Source organism: Cynocephalus volans, chromosome 15 (genome assembly GCF_027409185.1).
Source record: "Cynocephalus volans isolate mCynVol1 chromosome 15, mCynVol1.pri, whole genome shotgun sequence".
Lineage (NCBI taxonomy): Eukaryota > Metazoa > Chordata > Mammalia > Dermoptera > Cynocephalidae > Cynocephalus > Cynocephalus volans.
In genome coordinates, this window is record NC_084474.1 from 32940882 (window position 1) to 32960885 (window position 20004).

General features: G+C 35.2%; 1 protein-coding gene across 2 annotated transcripts in view; it reads left to right on the forward strand.

Moving 5' to 3' along the window:
- ZFHX4 (zinc finger homeobox 4) overlaps positions 1-20004 on the forward strand; it is a 177387-nt gene that overhangs the window by 25854 nt on the left and 131529 nt on the right. For both annotated transcript variants that reach the window (XM_063079312.1, XM_063079311.1), the window contains exon 3: positions 403-905. In XM_063079312.1, coding sequence (XP_062935382.1) covers positions 403-905 — 503 coding nt within the window. The remainder of the gene's footprint in view (positions 1-402; positions 906-20004) is intronic.

The following is a 20004-nucleotide window of genomic DNA, read 5'->3' on the forward strand; positions in this document are numbered from 1 at the left end:
GTAGTAGATTACAGACACACATACAGTATTAACCAAATCCCATCAAGCTTTAAGACAAATTGGGAAATAACAATTAGTGCCTATCTATGTACGTTTATCTAGGCTCTTAAATTGCAACCACGTGACTGTTTTGTTATGGTATTGATCAACTTTCCTGCCCTCAGAAATACAAATTTCAGAATGACATCATGCCCAGTAGGAGTAATTAAAGCTATCTGATGAGGGAATTTAGAAGTTGAAGGGGATGATTGTAATTGATCCTGATTCAATCCTATTACAGCTTTTTATAGTTTAAGCTCTAGAGAAAGCACATTCCTTGTCAAGACTTTATTTTACAGATTCTTTTGTGTGTGCTGTATTTTCTAGTCTCTATTTTTTCTTTTAATTTTTTTTTTCCTGTAGTAAATAATGAGCTGCCGCCTGAAATCCGGCTTGCCAGTGGTCAGCTAATGGGTGATGACCTGTCCCTCCTTACTGCAGGAGAGCTGTCACCTTATATCAGTGACCCAGCGCTGAAGCTATTCCAGTGTGCTGTTTGCAACAAATTCACCTCTGACAGCCTGGAGGCCCTAAGTGTGCATGTGAGCAGTGAGCGCTCTCTCCCTGAAGAGGAATGGAGGGCTGTCATTGGAGATATCTACCAGTGCAAGCTCTGTAACTACAACACTCAGCTCAAGGCCAACTTCCAGCTCCACTGCAAGACCGATAAACATATGCAGAAATATCAACTGGTGGCTCACATTAAAGAAGGGGGCAAAAGCAATGAGTGGAGGTTGAAGTGTATTGCCATTGGCAACCCCGTTCACCTAAAATGTAATGCCTGTGACTACTATACCAACAGTGTGGATAAATTACGCTTGCATACCACCAATCACAGGCATGAGGCAGCCCTGAAGCTCTACAAGGTAAGCAGTGACATCCCTTTTCATTGGCACAGAGTTGAGAAGGGAATTAACTGTTTCAGAGCCTAGAGCACAAATCTGAAAATTAAGGAAAAAAAAAAAAAGAAAAAAAATGAAGGGCAAGGTATATAGATTCTAATTAACATTACTAAAAGCATACTGAAACATAGGGAATTAGAGAATTTATTGATAAGGTGCCATATGTCCTGTTTACATTTATCTCAGTGGCATTGATTTCTTCTCTGGCTTTGCTGAAATAAAAGAACTTTCCTGGTCATTGCCACATGTAAAATAATACTTTTTAAACATCTTTTATTTATTGCTTTTTGTTTTTTAAAACATAGCACCATGCTTGGCTAAATGTGAATAGTTACAGGGAGCAGAGTACAAGAACAGTACTCTACCGTATGAGTGCATCATCTTTTGTTTGGTGACAAACAAGGAAGATCAAAACATGTTTTCTGTGTTCTGTGTGTTCTCAGTAACATTGAGTAAACACTCTCCCTTCCTATCAGCTGAAAGTCTTCAGAAATAAACTCTGTTGTTATTTTGCATGACTGTTCTCCCAGCTAGTAATGTTTTGCCCCCAAATGGCTGTGGTATAGATAAATATGCTCATAAAATGGCAAATACACTTTTGTCTTTACCGGGAAAAACTATGCAAATGTGATGAATACACACAAGTGATGAGCACCATTTATTGTCTTGACTTTCTCTAAACCCTAATTACTGATTATTTTCTGCAGTTTGTTCACTGGATTGTCTTGATTGTCTTGGTTCATGTACAAATGTAACACATTCATTTATATGATGAATAACTTGGTAACTTATTAAAAACTTCTTTTTGTCTGGAAGATATTAAAATTCAGAAAATATTGCAAACCATTAGTCATTGTAACAAGCTCTAAATATGATTACAAAATCCATTTTGCAAGTGTTACCTATTGATTTATACTAGAAATCAGTGATAACTATACTATCAGGAGTCAACCAGTGATTATAATACCTATGACTTTTCTAATACTATTTAAAATTTATAAACATACAACAAAAAGAGCAGATTGTGGCTATTTAGATTAGGTGTAGGAATTGTTTGGGTTGGTCTAGTAATATGTGTTTGGATTGTTTCTTGAAGTTCAAATTATAGATGGATGTACTGTGCATAAAAAAACCTAAAGACTGAGCGTGAGAATTTGTAACATTGTTCTTGTGATATTGGCACTCTGTGGATCAATAACGAAAGCATTAGATTTGGGTTACACAGTTTGAGGGGAGTGCAGGCCCTAATGTAAGATGGAAAGCTTCTAAGTTGACAGTATTGAAAATATAATATAAAGGATTAATTGTATTATAATTCATAGGTTTTGCAGCAACAGTTGACAGCTGTTCAATTGTCTACTGTTTTCTGTTGCTACCTGACCTATTAAAACTTTTAGAATACCTAGGAGAAAAAAAAACAAAAAAACAAAAAAACATTAAGTTTGTATAAATAATAGATTTAGACCCTGGGAGCTATATAGAATATTCATGAACTGTGTTTATATTCACACAGCTCCTCTAAAATTTAAATTAACATGTTGTGAATAGAAGATATAAATGTACAAATTTTTCTATTTTATTAATCTCATGTGGGAACCTAAAGAAAGGTTGTGTTATTGTTTATTTTCTCAGGAAAAGTTATTTAATGTAATTGATGACTATTTAAATGTGTGTGTGTGTGTGTGTGTGTGTGTGTGTAAGTTTATCAGTTTGTTGCATAAGCACGGACTGACCACCTCACTCTCTGCAGAGCAGTTTGCCAGGTGCTAGAGTTACTCTTGAGGTTCCTTTGCATGGAGAGTTGGAGAGTATCTTTGAATTTATAAGCACCAGTTGAGATAAAAGCTTGATCATAAAGAGGGCTTCAGAGAGAGCTTTAGATCCCATAACCAAAAGGTATACTCTTATCTTAAAAGTCTTATAAATTATATAAAAATGTGTTCTTCTTTGTTTGCTTAGCTCTTAAATACCCAAGTACCCTTGTTTAGTGCAACATTTAAAAGTGGTCAGCAAACAAACATAAAATTACTTTGAACAAACTTACTTTGAATTAAAAGAAGATTGAAGAGGTAAATATTTGAGCTATTGAAACTTAGTATTAAGCAATCAAACTATGTTCTTTTGCATTATCCTTTAAGGAGCATTCATTATTTCTAGTAGTAACTAGGAAAATACTCCAGAGTAGCAATGTGTTGAAGATGCCATTTCTAAACTGATTTCAGAAACTGTGTGAGTCAGATTTAGAGAATTTTCATGTGCAGTAACGAGGATATTAGCAAGCTTGGTTGGCTTGTGTCGGCAAAATAAAATTGGTTTGTAAGTAACATTAATTGCTTTTAAATGAGAACCTAACAAATTGGCCTGGGCCTGGGCAAAAAGGATGGTTTATAATATGGCTAAAATATTAAAATTAAACTTAAAATAGTTTCCGAGTTAATGACTAGACAATAACCTTCTATATAAAATTTATTTTCATTAGGAGTTTAATTTACATCATTTTACATAGTGAATTATTAAGATTCACTATAAGGGAAAGTGACAAGTAGCAGTTATAAGACAAATACAGAGCTGTAAGAAAACAGCTCTTCTCATTATTGACAACATATTGATTCATAACACTCTAGATGTGGTGATGTGTCATTTCGATTTGAGTAGACCACTTTACATCTTGCATTGTCAAACTGAAGCAATATTACCTAAAAGTGTGTGCCCTTATTCTAGTTTAAGGAGGTTAAAAGTTAAAGGTTAAGGGTTAACTTAAAAGCATCATCTGCCTAGCTGCTTAACTTTAAACTGATCAATTTAATGAAAATCTGTTTTACAGATGTTGTTTTAATGTATTTGGCAGGATTTAGGCAGCTTTAACATTAGACGTATGCTAGTAAAAATTATTTCTTTATTTGACCAGAACAACACCTTTCCTTTTATGTTAAAGGTAGAAGGCTTGTGGGTTATGGTATTTTGGCAAAGAACCCAGAGGCAGAATGTGTTGATGATCTTTCCATATGGACTCAAAAAAAGAATACCTTTATGTCTATTGCTAACTATGACTGTAAAAACAAACAAAGCTGTATTCATTTTTTGGCAGTGTTATTTTCCTTAGAATTTTAAAAAATATATTGTTACTGTTAAGAAAATCTTACTCATTTCTTCAAGTGAAATGCTCTGAAGTGCTAAGCACTGTGAAATTTTGATTTTTCCTCCAGAAATTTTAATGATGAAGCAAAATTGGTCGAGGAAAATAAGACAATAAAATGAAACTACAGGTTGCCCTAATCTTCACTTTTAATGCATGAATGTATGTTTAAAGTGAGCTTAATAAATACTAAGATACGTAGATAGCCACAACCTGTCTTGCAAGGTAAATACACATACACACATACATACATACACATACGTGTACATACACACACATATACATACACACATGTGCGAGGGGCCTTCAGAACATTCATGGAAAGATGCATATTATTGTTTAATTCCATTTTTCCATGAACTTTTCAAAGTATCCTGTGTGTGTGTATGTGTGTGTATGTGTAGTGGTTTTTCAGCTAACCATTTATTAGATTTGATTATAGTCTTCTAATTTCATGCCTTTGTATTCTTTATAAATTTTAGTCAATTGATATTCAAATATTAGGTCCTCAATAAATATTTGTAGGGTAATTACTGGACAAATGAGTAAACTGAGGAATGTATTGGAGAAACCCTTTTACTTCTAATCCTCATTTTACAAAAATGCATTGCAATTTGGTCTACCCCTCAAATGATCCCAAACTTTCTAAAAAGTTCAGTAAAAAGATGTAATGAAAGCCTCTTAGTACTACACATTCAAACTGAGGAAGAACAAGTAAGACTTTGGCAGTATGTCAGATTTACAGTGTAGTTTATTCTTGGCTCAGCATAGCCAAGACTTTTCTGGCCAGCAGATTGGTCTAACCACCATCCGGTGCAGGGCATGCAAACAGTCTGCAGCACCTGCACATCAGCTGCTCTTCTAATATTATCTGTATTCTTAAGTGAGGTGTTCACAGCTTTGCTGGTTCAAAGTCAAAAGCTTAATTAGACTAGCTTTTTTTCTTCCTGCATCTGCTAGTGGTGAAGCAGACTAGTCTGTCTGAATTCCATAATGCTGTTTTCATATTTGGATTTCAAATTGGCTGAGAGCAGGGAACAAATCACTTGTCTCCATGGTGAGCAAAGGAATACACATGGGATTTAGTCCTAGGTAACTTTTAGTGTAACATTCCCCTAGGAACATTTTTCGGGTTTTCTCATTATCCATGTTATGGATGAAGGAATCCGGGTTAAGAACTAAAATCAAGATGTGGGGAAGGGCCACAGAGGAGAATACAAGGAAGCACACTGGGAAAAATATGTGTAAAGGAAATAAAAAAGGAATAATTAGCTTCACCTACCTTTTTTGCTTTTTTTACTACTAGGAAATAATAACCCGATCACTTTGAAATTAACAAAGAATCACAGGTATTTTTGTTTCAATAGGCCTGAGTCTGACTTTGCAATTTAAAATAAAATATACCAGATATGTACCATGTCAATTATTGAACTGTCATTGTCTCAGTGTGATGGTAAGGGAGGTCAGGAGATTGTGGTGCACATTTGCATAAAAGTCATTGTGCAAAAGGAAATTGGAATATGTGTGTATCTCAGAAGGCAAAACAGGTTTTTCTTAATCTTATTCTAGTCATTTGTTTAGATGAAGAAAGCTGTTTTTAGAGATAAACAAAAGTTATTCTTTTCTGTTGCTAAACATTAACGTGAATATGGAATTTTTTGCACTTTTTGTATTAGTTTCAAATTTACGTTCATTTCAAGGTTAAAATGCAGTGTGAAATTTAATTCTAGTTGTAGGATTTGTTTTAAAAAGGTAATCACAATTCAAATTATTCTATTGCAGTCTCATATAAAAAGACAAGGCAGAGACTGAAAAAACTGAGTCTGTAGTAAAGCAACACATGCTTGCATAATACTTATAACTAATAAATATACAGATTACATAAAGAGGAGTTGGTTAGGTAATAGCAACTAATAAATTACTGGTGTTTTCAGATTACAATGTAGTTGGCCAGCCCTATCGACTATGTCTACTTCTGTTTTTATGCTTGACGTTTGCTGAAGCAAAGCCATGTATTATAATATGGCTACTTCAGAACAAATAAGGAGTTTCTCATTACATTCATGTGTGAAGTAACATGTTACACTATGAGCTGAAAACCCTCTTTGTATTCCACCAGAAAAAAAAAATAACCAAAAAGCTGCTTATCAAAATACAGATGGATAGATAGATAGATGGATACATATCAGTCCTTAGGAAGATTGATTTAAACCAGGCATTAGCAATTTATTACATCCATGTCAGGATAGAGAAAATGATTTCTAGTGTATGAAATTGTTATCAAACCCAGACAAAATTTAAAGAAAGCAAAGCGTGTTATTGAAATCCTCCTATTTTATTTGCTACATATCTTTCCTTAACCGGTATTACTGTCTCCCTACATGTCAGACACATGCTATTATGCTGTTGTCTGTTTTTCTGAAATCCTTACTATTTTATCCCACCTAGATCTTCTCTTCATGGAAATATTCCATGTTGCAAGATTACCTGTTTAATTCCTCAAGGAAAACTAGTATTTCTTTAATTAAGGGGAAAGGAGCCTTTTTTATAAAAGCAGAGTAGTGCGTCTAAAGGTGTAAATGACTTTCAAGTCTTTTACAGAGTGTATTTTTTTTAAAAGGAACTGCTATTTCTGGATGAATTTCTAATGTTTGAGGGTGGCGGTTGGAGTGATTAGGTCAGAAATCGGGGTTAGGTTGGGTAATGCCCCTCCCTAAGAGCTTCCCTTATTTATTCCTTCTGAATACAGAAACACACATGCACACACACACACCCGCACACCCACTCACACACACCCCACTACACTACCAGCACCATATCACACCACAGAAACACATTCAATAATTTGGTACTACTATTTGCTTCAGGAACATGTCAACTCATACTCTATGATATGTATTACATTTTTGTACAACACGTGTTCATCCTCTCTCATATGAAGTGTGGGTATGATTTAACCAAAAGTGATAAATCGCTCATTTGTCACCCACTCTGAGGTCATTTAGGTAATGCATACGAAGGTGTTATCTCATAATTAACGTGCTCTCTTTGCCTGTTTCTTCGGCTTAAATTTAATCATCCCTGTCAGTGGGGCTTGTTTGAAATTGCTGAAATATTCAACTGGGTGCTGAGATGCCATGCAGCAATGCAGCCAGAGTCATATGTTAACCAGACCTCATGCTGCTGAAAGGGTCTTGGCCCTGGGTGGAGTGAGGAGGAGCTGGCATGTGCATAATGACCACGGTTCTGCTTCCAGAACATCTGGCCTTCTTGACTTCTACTGGAAATGCTTTACCAAGTTTGCTTTGAGTCTGAGCCTATGCTCAGGCTGAGTTCAATTAGACGTGGAGATTTACTCATTATTCAGATAACTCAAGCCTTCAAAGGCACTTTTCTCCCCTAATTATTAGTGTATTTCAGGAGAGCATAGGAGGGTATGATTTAATCAAAAAGTTAAGAGAAACAATGGAGACACAGCCACCTGTAACCATCAGGAAACATCTTCGCGGATTCTGTAACCCAGGAGTGTGGTGATTGGTATGGGCACAAAGGCCAAAGTTCTGTGTGCAGAAGTCTCAAATGATATCCCGGTTTTTACTTCCCATAAATACAGAAACATGTATTGAGCACTTACTATATGTCAGGTTTTGAAATGTCTGTGTATGGTGTTGTATTTTGTTAATGTGCCGGGGTATAAGCCATCTTCCCAAGTGCCACTGAGATGAAGAATTTCCTAAAGTGATGCATCCCAAAATTCACTCTGCTCTCCAAAATTACAGGTTAGATTTGGTGGTTAGATGTCAAGGATGTTAATAAAATTAAGGGTTAAATCCATAGACCCAGCCATCAACAGTTTCCATGCTTTATTCAACAGTGGTTTGAGTGGTCTCCTGAGTCATCAGTAGATATAGTACAGTGTTATTTGGATATCTTGGCTTACTCTTATTACCTTATTGCATAGCAAGACTTTATTGATCACTTAAGATCAGGATTACGATGGGAATTTAAGGGCGGGATAGAGCTTTTCTATGAGTTGGAACATTTATGTTCTTCAAATACGAGCATGATGCTACTAATGCATTGCCTAGAAAATGAAGAAAACCACTTAATAAAGAGTGCAAAATGTGTCAAATTGCAACTTTGGTCAACCTGTTTATATAACCAGGATGCTCATTTAGCATGATCTTGGAGAATCTCTGTAAATTCAGCTTACAATATCATTGGTGAGATTTCTGCTTCAAAATACATTATTGTAATGACCAGTTACACTGTTATCACAAATAATAACAGTTATGTGTGGCAGCATTTTATTTTACTTGGTTTTATAACCTTTTATTAATATTCTATTTTTTTCTTATCTTTAAAAAAAAGGACTTTTGTAGTCTTGAATATAATACATAATATTTATGTATATTAAATGTGCATACATATATAGTAAATATAAAAATGTTTGGAGACCACATTGTTTTGATTCAGATTTTCTTAAAGCCTTTTTTTCATTGGAAGTATTGGATAGCACAGAATATAGGTTTACCTCTCTATTGCATAAGGAATGTGTTAAGATTATGTTTGCCCATCAAACAGTTTTTAAGGAGTAATGCAGAGAAAGGTTAGGGTTGAAGAATTATTTGTCCCTGGATATCTGCTGATAAAATTAGTGGAATGCAGGGCTGAGGGTGGAAAGAAATGAGCTGTTAATAGTTCTGACTGTACTGGTTAACACCAGTTTGGAGGAAAGCTCTAAAAATTAAAAAAAAAAAAAAGAATTTTAGTCTGTGATTATGTATCCTATGATAAGAAGAGTCAGATTTGCAGATAGAGTTGGCAATTGACTGTCTATTTATGATTTATGGGATATTGACAAGAATCTTACCAAAAATATCCCTTTTTCTGATGCTAGATGTTCTGTCAACAGTGAGACCATATTGATGCTTGACTTACTTATTTATCTATTTATTTACAATGGTACTACTTTTTGAAGAGAGAACATATGAGAATACTTCAAAACGTTCGTGGAAAAATAGAATTAAAAGATAATATGAATATTTCCATGAACATTTTCAAGTACCCTCATATATTGTAAATATCATAATAAATTAAACTCTTTATGTACACTGTCTCATTTACTTTTCCTAGCAGTTATATGTTATTATTCCCATTTTGCCATATGAGAAAACTGAAATTCAGGGAAAAACAACTTGCTTAAGTCCTCACAGATAGTAAGGAGCCTGTGCTGGAATGTTAACCCTCGCTTCTTCTCAGCCCATGTCCTGAATTGCATTATGAGCTTTTGTTAATAAGAAATCTTTTTGTATTTGAGGATAGGAAGAGCAGAGTGTGGGAAAGGAGGAGAAAGGCTGGGGGCCACAGAGGCAAACGTTACAGTTTTGTCTAGGGCTTAATCATCTGGAAGTCCACTTCACTCCTTCACGTTAGCAGGTCTCCTTAAAGATATTGCAGGTACAATAAGAGCTGGCCACTAGGTTTGCACACATGAATGCAGAACACTGGAGTGATGATCTTACACTCATTGGTTCCATCTAAAAGCTAGAAGGAGAAACTGCTAGTTAAAATTGTTATCTGCCTATTTCCTACCACAGCAGAATTCATTCACTTTGAAAAATTCATCCTTTTACTGGCTTTTGGGGGGTATTTGGTATATTAAATAAAAAGAACCAATAGAATATTTATCACTTCTAGTGCCTGAGCTCTCAGTGCTTGCAAGTTAAGCACCTTTAGAGCTGCATTAATTCATTCAGGTCACCAGGGTACCTCAGCAGTAATGTACTAAATGGTACCCTGCTGACCTGAAAGAGGGAATGTGCCTCCCTAAGTATTTAACTTAATACACAGGAACCAGTAAAGCACATTCTATTCACTGCCCATAATCTGAGTCTCCTTCTCTCTCTTTTTTCTAATATCCTGAAATCTATCTATAGGAGGAAGTCCTATTCACTTACTACTTATTAGAATTTTTAAAAATCATCTAGTTTTGAGTTATTATTAATTTTTACTTTTATCTTTTACGTCTTACTTTGATCCATTTTAGTTACAAGATTCCAGGGATTTTCTTTCCAACATATGTTGCTAATGCACTCCTTTCCTCTCTCTCCTCCTCGAATTTTTCTAATGATTCTAATGTAAAGCCTGAAGTCTTGTTACAACTATTTACATTGGCTGAACCTAGAGATGTTTGGGGAAATCTTGCCTCCTTGAATCTGGCTAGTCAATCCTGAAAAAATTGTCAGTCATTGGCATTGCTGCAGTTGACCATGTTTGTTAATGAAATGTTCTTTTACTGGAAAGTAAGAATAGTCTTAGTTTTGACATGATAGAATTGCTAGCAGTGTAGAGGCTCCCAGGAACTACAGCTGGGGTGTGTAAAGCATGTAAGGACATTGTGATAACTATAATGTGCAGTATCTTTCAAAGACTTTAAATATTTCTAACTATCTGTTTGGCAGGCCTGAGAATAACGGTAGCATATGTCCTTAGGGCCTAAGGACTGTTCAATTGCAGGAAATCAGGTAGCAAGTCTAATTGCCATCACCTCTGAAACAGAGTCAGTTTACAAGGCATCTCCTTTAAACTCAGCATACATTCAGCAGTCACTACTGAGTGACAGCATAGGTGGCATCAGTGATAGGAGGAGAAAATAATTTCCAATTTTTACACCAAATAAACTGTTGTTTTTTGAAAAAAAAAAAAAAAGAAGATTGATGTGCTAAAATGAGTACTATTTATACACCAAAATTTCCCTTTCAGAATTATTTTACTTGTTGAATTTATATTACGTAATACTTTAAAAGGGAGAAAACTCTCTCCTGTTTACTGTGTGATGCTAAATATCACTATTTTTTAAACAGAAGCCTTTCAATGTCTTTTGAGAAATAACTTGTCTAAAAGCAAGTTCTGTTTTATTACTTGGGGGTTTATTATATTTTTTAATAGAAAGTTAAGTATTTAAAACAACACGTTTGGATGGAATAACAGTACCAAATTTTTCTATGATGAGTATTCCTTGGGAAGGCTTTCCAGTCTAATAACCAAATTCCTTAAAAATAAATGCAAGGGGGATTCATAAATAACTTTTTCCAGAGAAATAGAGTCTTTGGCTCTCTTAATTCCCTAAATATTAGAAAAATTAATATGGGCTTTATTAAGGACTACTTAGTTTTTAGAGCATTCATTCTTAACATGGAGGTAGGAGTATATAAGTCACAAATGAGAAAATGACTTCCTAATTATCCAGTTGCTTGATTTTGTGAGCACTTATTTAGATGTATGTTTCAAAATAGATTGTCAGGTATGACACTTACTTGTAACTTCCTGTAGTATGCACTAGATCGTTTTATTCCTTCCCATCAAGATATGGCTACCCCATTAATTACAGCAGCTTGATAATTTATTGGAAAACCATTAGTGCAGAAGAAGTGTTTTGAAGTTGATTATATATATGTGTGTGTGTGTGTGTGTGTGTGTACACTTTTCCAAAAAGTGAACAATTCAGTTCTTTCAATGCATGAAGAAAAATGTGGATGTACTCAGATGCTATGTGTTAGGTGATTAAAAAGGCAAAATGCCAGTACCCCAATGATGTTTTCCACACATATGCAGGGAGACCTACTTATTCTTATTTTCCTCATACCTTCAAACAAATTGCATTCACGAGTGTGTGTGTGTGTGTGTGTGTGCGTGTGTGTGTGAGAGAGAGAGAGAGAGAAGGGAAAATATATAAAAATGTATTAAAAAACTGAGCTAATCATTAATGCCCTTATTTTGTTTTAAAGTAGATCACAGAAATCTCTTCCTGTGCATTGTAGGTGTTCTCAGTTCCCAGAGATAATAAACCTTTGATGATTTTGTGCAAGACTCGTCAACAAGCACTGGAATCAGTTCTGTATGTACACATGAGTAATCAAAGGTTTAGGGAACAGGATATGATTTGGTAAAAGTGATAGGTTCTCCAAAAAGTAAATGGCCCCCCTAATTGTGGGAGCACATTAACCCTTTTTTCCCCCCTCTAAAAAGCAGTTCCTGATCCCAGCCTTGGAGTAGGTATCCTTTTGCAAAGACTTCAGCACTAAGTCTTTCAAAAAATAATATTTAAAAGGCAAGATGTTCTCAAATTAATGTCTAATTAGTATTCTATTCTTTTCTTTGGTCTTAAAGTCACAACAGGTTCCACAAGATACTTAGACTCAGAGGTATCCTTGAAATTCAAGGGATTAGGTAACCTAAACAAATATCTTCTTAAATTGATCAACTGTCACATGTTCATAGTGGGAAAATGATGGAATAAGATAGCAATCTCAAGCTTGGAGTTCTATAGGAAAATGTGACTAAAACATGGAAGAGCAGGGATAAAGAGCTCCAGGGAAGAGTTATGTGAATGGACATGCAATGGAGGGCACGGACTGTGAGGATCTTAGTATTATGAATTAACCCACACCCGAGGGTGGGGGTGGGGGTTGAAGAGAGCAGTTCTAAATTAGAAAGGGAAGGAACTAAAGTTATATGCTACAAAATTTATCAAGTTGTCAGTACAATAAAGGTTGAGGCCATTGCCTTCTGCTTTGCTACTGCTTCTTTTTTAATTTGCAACAATTTGATTGAGATATAATTCATATACCATGCAATTCATCCAGTTAAAGAATACAATTCAATGGTTTTTAGAATGTTCACAGAATTGTGCAACCATCACCACAATCGATTTTAGAATGTTTTCATCATCCAAAAAAGAGATCATGTATCATTCTAGCCACCTGCCCCCATCCACAACCCTCCCTCTCCTGGCTCTAAGCAACCACTAATTACCATCTGCCTCTATAGATTTGCCTATTCTGGACATTTCATACAGATATTATCATAGTATATGGCGTCTCTTGTGACTGGCTTCTTTCACTTAGCATAAGGTTTTCAAGGTTCATCTGTGCTCCAGCATGTATCAGCACTTCATTCTTTTTATTACCAAATTGCCATGGCATGGCTATACCACATTTTATTTATTCCCCATCAACTGGACGTTTGAATTGTTTCTATTTTTTGCATATTATGGGTAATAATGCTATGAACATTTGTATACAGGATTTTGTGTGGACATATGTTTTCATTTCTTTTGGATATATACCTAGCAGTGGAATTGCTGGACTGACAATCACTAATATTAACTGGGTTCTCATTACTGCCAGTCAATTCTTATTTTGTTAAGAATGTGTTAGGTGATTAAAAAGGCAAAATGCCAGTACCCAAATGGTGTTTTTCATGCATATCCAGGGAGAACTACTTATACTTATTCTGCTCCTCTCTTTTCTTTTAAAAGATACCTCAAATTTTTATCACTTGCCCCATGCCCTTTCTTCATCTTCTGCTCCCCTCTGGCTGACTAGCTCGGTGAAAAACTCGATACTAACATGTATCGAGTACTTATTTGGTGGCAAGATAATTTCCCAAGTTCTTTAAATATATTAACTCATTTAATTCTCACAGCAGCACTATTAGGTAGACAGTATTATTATACCCATTTTGAAGATGAAGAAATGAAGGCAAGGAAAGCTTAATGAATTTATCCAAGGTTATGTAGCTGGTCACAGTGATATCTGGGTCAGGATTTGATCTCACACTATCTGGTTCCAGCACCCACAGTGTTAAATAGGACACTATCACAGTGCAGATACTGCATGGAGAGGGGATACCTGGAAGGAAAGGTCCTGGATGTGGCAGAAGGGGATGGAAATAAGGGTATAACTGTAATTGTTGATCTTTGAGAAGAACATGTACCCCTTAAGAAAGGAAGAGAAGAAATAATAATGAGATAGACAGAGATCTAAAAACTTTGGGGGTGGGAAGAGAAGTGAAGGAAGGCCAATTGGAAAAATCACCCAAAATAGTACGTAGACTTTAGCTCTTTTTTTCATGTCTGAATGTAAACCATCTATTTGATTTGCACTATGTTCTTTGAAAAATTTCTACAAACTGAATTCCCCATATTTGTAGGAATGAGAAATTGGTATAGTTTATAATAGCTTGAATTTACTGAAATAACATTTGTTAGACTGATGTTCTAGTGATACACAAATTCTTATTTGTCCTCACTGGCTGAAGATGCTCTGTGCTGGAGCAGAAGGATGACTCAGACAGACACAGATGGAGTAGATGCAGTTCCTGTCCTCAAGAAGCTCACCAGTTTTTACAAGAAAATATACACTACTTTTTCTCTGTGCTTTATTTTCCCTTGTGGGTTGTCCCGGTTCACAGCCTTCTTGAATTCCAGAAGTTCATAGGGACGTATTTAGTACTTGATATAACACATTTTAGTAGTATTTACTCCCTTGTGTCTTCCAGCGAATTAATATCTAGATTTCCTAGGTATTTGGGGCGGGGGGTGGATCAGGTTCCTGCCTTGCAGAACATTGATAAAGAGTGGCTGTGTGTTTCCATACCAGAAAAGATGTCTCATTGTTGAAAAAATAATGCACAGTAACACTATAATTAAAGTCTTCCCTCTCTTTTGCCTCTACCTCTCCATCCATGTGATGTTTATGAATGTATGATTTTTGCGTTTTCATATTAGTAAGGATATGGATAAATTTAAATCTTTCTTGGTACTTTTCTTGCTAACTGGAAGGATTTTTTTTAATAGGTGCAAAAACGTAAAAATACCTGTTTGTCATATGGGATGTACTAATTAGTGTAGAATAGCCTGAATATCTATAACTACTTCAGGCACATTCCTATTTGGTTCAAACAATTATTATATTCCTTGAAGTTTTCAACTTCCATAGACCTACTGGTCTTCATAAGGCCCTATGACAGGTAGGTTGAAATCAGGGGTTGGATTACCAATGTTCCTTCTGTTAGAGCATTATCATTGCATAATTTCTTCTTTCTGTTTTACCATGAAGATAAGTTAAGGGGAAATTGTGCAAGAAAACATGATATGCCATATTATCCCATGCTAAGAGATTCTCTAGAGCTTCTTTCTTGAGTCTCAAACACAGTGAAACTGAAAGATTCACTGCCCGGTTCAGCATTTGTGTCTATGAACACTTGCTGAGCTTAATGAATATTGACAAGGCAGTTATCAGTTTTTGATACCCTCCCATTGTTAATATGTTGGGGGTGGAGTGGTGCGAGGGTATGGGGTGATGTCTCAGAGAAAGACAGTGAAAGATACAACTCTCTGCCTATATCTCTCTGTAACTGAAAAAAAGTTTAACAGAAGAAAATTAGGCATTTTCTGTCTTAAGGAGTCCAACTGGCTTTCTAACTATGTGGTTTTTGGCAAGTATTTCTGTGCCTTAGTTAATGTATTAGTAAATGGAGAAAAAAAATCACTTCACTGAGTTCTGCAGATCTTAATTAAGGTACAAAAATATCTTAGAAAAAAGTATTCTAAGATGAAAGCTTTTCTTATATGTGGAAAATATTACTCATGTCTTGTCAGCACATCTACTCTATTGGCATTGTGTTTGTACTTGGAGATAACTTCTGCTTTTTTATTATTGGTAAGGCACTTTTAAAAAAATACATATATAAGTATACTTGGTTACACTATTGTATCTAGGACTTGTCATTACCAAAAAGCTATTATTAACTTTATCCCTCCAATTGGCCTCAATTGAAATTCGCTTTGAAGAGGAACATAGCCACACTCACCAACTTGAAAAGGGGTGAATGCAGCTCATAGAAAATAACTATTTGTGGATCCTTTTATGTGCTTTAATTTCAATATCCATTCTTTCTTAGAAGTTTGCCCACAGAAAAAGAACTGTATATTACACTTTTAAATAGCAGTTTTCAAGTCCTCCAAGTGTGAATTTGCAAATGAGTAGTAGAAAGTATGGCTCCCAGCTGAAAAAATGAATGTTTAAAGCTTCTGTATCTGGCATTCTATTTATTTTTGCCTTTGGGATGATACAGTTTTTTCATCTATAAAATGGGTTTTGAGTGACCATTTAGAATTAGAAAATAATCATTAACTTAATGGTCTTTGAAATCTAGTCTAAACTTAATCATTTCTGTGGTTCTCAGAGATGAATTTATGCTGAGCTTTAACAAGTATCTCCTCTTAAATTGCTGATGTAGTTACACATATATCAAGTTGCTGGTTGTCTGTTGTTTTGTCTAATCCATGGGCACATGTTTATGCATTTTTCTCATAAACAGGAAGCAGGGTAAAAATCATTAATAGAGAAATAGGTGAATTACATACCTTACCCCCCTTTCTTTATTTACTTTTTTGATTATTTATTTCATTTATTTGTTCGTTGATGGCTCACTCTGTCAGGTACTGTACTAGGGAAAAAAGAGGTAGCATCACGCAAGACTGACACAAGACTTGCTCTGGTGGAGTTTGTGTTTTAGTGGGGGGGACAGACAAGCATTAAACTTATAATCACATATTAAACAAAGAAATAGTTATTTACTGTTGTAAACAAGTAATAGGTTTAGTACTTTTGATTTGAAACATTTATTTGTGTTATTAGGACTTGGATTTGTATAAATCTAACTCTTCTAATCTTGGAGGAAAGTGAAGAATCTGAATGAGACTTTGTACTAATGTATTCAAAAAAGTGTTAGGGGGTGAACTGGATTGATTTTTCTGGATATTGGCTGGCATGTAGAAAACAAAAACATTTACCACTGAGATTTTATCACAGAGCAAGCACCTTAAAACTTTTTTGGAGTTGTGAAATGTTTATGTGAAAAGGCATTCTAGAAATGGCTGTGTGTCCACTTGACAGATTTGTGCAGAATATAATATGGAAGGTTGGATGAGATGAAACTGAACTACATCAGACTCCCTGCTGGAATTTTTAAAACACTAATTCCAAGGCTACCAGCTCTGTGGGTACATCCCAAGTATCTCTTTATTTAAAGGTACGGTAGTGATAATCAGCCAAATTTGGGGACCATTGGTCTAGAAGATATTGAAGGGCACTTGTAGATCTAAAGAGTCCATGAAAAGATGTCGAATATAGTGGTTTTACTAATCCTCACTCCATTATTATCTGTTCCTTTCATGTTCAGAAGAGAGAAACTCTGTTTCCTGCTTTCCTCTGTGAATCTCTTCCTATCACAGGCTAGGATTTTGCTAGGGTCTGACAATGCGACAACATATTCTGTCACATTAAGTAATCAAAGCCATTACCTTCTGTCTTGTGCATTGTTTTGCCTCTAAGGACAAGAGTCTGACATGTTCTGATGTATAAAAATCCCATTGCAGTGGGAAAAATGGCAAGTCTTCATACAGAAAAACTTTCTGCACAAAACAGCTATTCTTTCATTGAAAGTCTGGCACCTTAGTGAGCTGTTGGACCACGAAACCACTTTCTGAGACCAGAAGTTGGTAAAAAAAATCCAAGACCCCAGGACTGAATTTTGTAGGAATATCTTTCTGGTAAATTTTTAGAATCATGCTTTTGCCTCATCATGGTAGTAGAAATCCACTTTTCATGTACATGAAGAAATGCCCAGGCAGCAGATATACAGTCTGTTTTCTGGGCAGGAATATTACAGGTCTCAGGAGAACCAACTTCCATAGGCCAGCTGGGTCACAGGTTCATTTGTAACTCACTGTAATGATTCTGCAATTTTTCATTTTATTGCTACTTTAGGTAGGCAGATTATGAGGTTTGTTTTGGGGATTTTTCTTCATAACGGCATATATTTTCTCTCTCTCTCTCTGTAGATATGGATCTGAACATGTGTGTATGGGTATGTGCAGATATAGATGTGTACATAATATATATATATATATATGTATACCTCTGTATCCTGTTTATGAAAAAGAGCTCTGCATTGTGTATTATATAATTTGACAATTTTCTTTTAATGATATCCCATACTTTTCTCCCAAATAAAACATCTGATATAGATGCACTGGCAGCTACACTGACAACTAATGCTAAAAAGAAACAAATAAATAGGATGCCCAATCTCATGAAAAACAGAATCTACATTATCATGACACATTACTTTGGAAAAGTTAATGTATTCAACTACTTGTAAGTTAAAACTGGATCTTTATCTATTTCATAAGGAATTACCTCTTCTATAAATCAACTTCTATCAGTTCTGTACTGACCACAAGAGCTGTCTTTAAATATGGATCCACTGTAAAACTGTACCTGAGTCCCACTGGCAATGTAGGACTCAAACAAAACAACCACCCTATCCGCAGACTAAAAAAGCTGGATTAATAAAACAACTGGGTGCTTTGGTTAAAAAAGAAAATTAGTTATTTCAAGATTTTGCTTATAATTTGGTGGGCTTGGTCACTTACTGATCATCACCAACTGATGCATACAGATCAGTAGAGGATAGAAGTTTCTTGCCCTGCCCTGGGGTGTGCCTTTAACATTTTGGTTATTTTAGAATAATGTCCAATAAGCACACATAGTATACTATAAACCTTTTTAGGTTTGTGCTTGAGTAGAAGATATAATGCGTTATTGTAAGTTTGTGTGACCTAAAGCATTTTGCTCTGCTATGACAGACATATCATCCTCCTGTGCCAGTACTAATGCAAGGACATTTCATAGTCGTAATCTGTTAATACCAGTTAGCAGTGTCACAAATTAAAGCATTAGTGGATTTGTGTTGCTTGAGGAAGCAACTGATATAGAATACCAGGAGGTTGAAGGAGTGGAGCAGTTTATTGTAACATAATTCTACATACCATGTAAAGTCTCCATGCTGGTGGCGTAGAGTGTATCTTTACAAAGAGCTCAAATCAGTAGTTCCTTATGCAGAAAATATCTCATTAAGATACAGTCGGCCAGGTACATTTTTAAAGACAAATTTTTTGGTAATTAGACAAAAAAAAAATCAAGAGGAGTATCCTTTGTTTTGTTTTGTTTTTTTCTTTCTCTTTGACTGCTGGCTGGTATGGGATTCTGAACCCTTGACCTTAGTATTATCAAAACCATGCTCTGAATCTCTGAGTGAGCTAACTGGCCAGCCCCCAGGATATCGTTTATTCAAAGAAAAAAAAAAGATTTTATTGCTTTGTTAAATTGTACATTTGTAGAGCAGACAAAAAATTCTTCCCAGGATTTAAATAAGTGTATTTTCATCAGTTGCGTTATTTTTGGTCTGTACTTAAATTAAAAGTTCATAATTTTCAAAATACATTTTTACTGAAAATATCAATACTCTTAAGTCAGAGATTTTGGCCAAATCATTAATGTTGATGTCATCATGGACACATAGCTATCTTATCAAGAGGCCCATGACTTGGAAAGTGAAAATGATAGTGTAAATTATGGAAGGAATATTAGATTAAACAGTCTTTTTAATTTTAGTAATGGTTTAAGATAGTAATACATTCATTACTGTTGTACATTTGTACTTGCCTAGGCATTTAAATGATTTTTCATATTTTCCCGTTTTAGCCCATATTATGGACATATTCTGAAAGAAAGTTATAAGGAATAATAATTATAGAGAATGAGAACCTATGGTTAAAATTATATGCACATTGAACTACAATGAGAGTATTAAAAGTATTTCATCTCATTTGTAAAATATCTTCCATAACTATGAAAAGGCAATATTTTTCCAATTATATCTGCTTTAGCCTGCAAATGGATTACCTTACAAGAACTCTTATAAAGCAGAGAGTCCAAAAATAATTGAAAATGTGAGGACAGATAAGTTGGGCATATAAAGGCCCTGAGCAAATTTCCCTCAATAGCGTTCACAGAGCAGGGGGAAAAAAAAAAAAAAGAAAAAAAAATTTATCTTAACTCCTGCTCAGTTCTTGAAGAACATTTGAAAGCTTAGCATCATGATGCTTCTGATTGACAGGGATTGCCAGTGCCTGCTGCATAATTTCTAGCTCACTTCTCCAGTGTCTGGAAAATTACATTTTGACTGTCCCCAATATTAATAACCAGATTTGATCTTAGCCTGTCCAAGGTC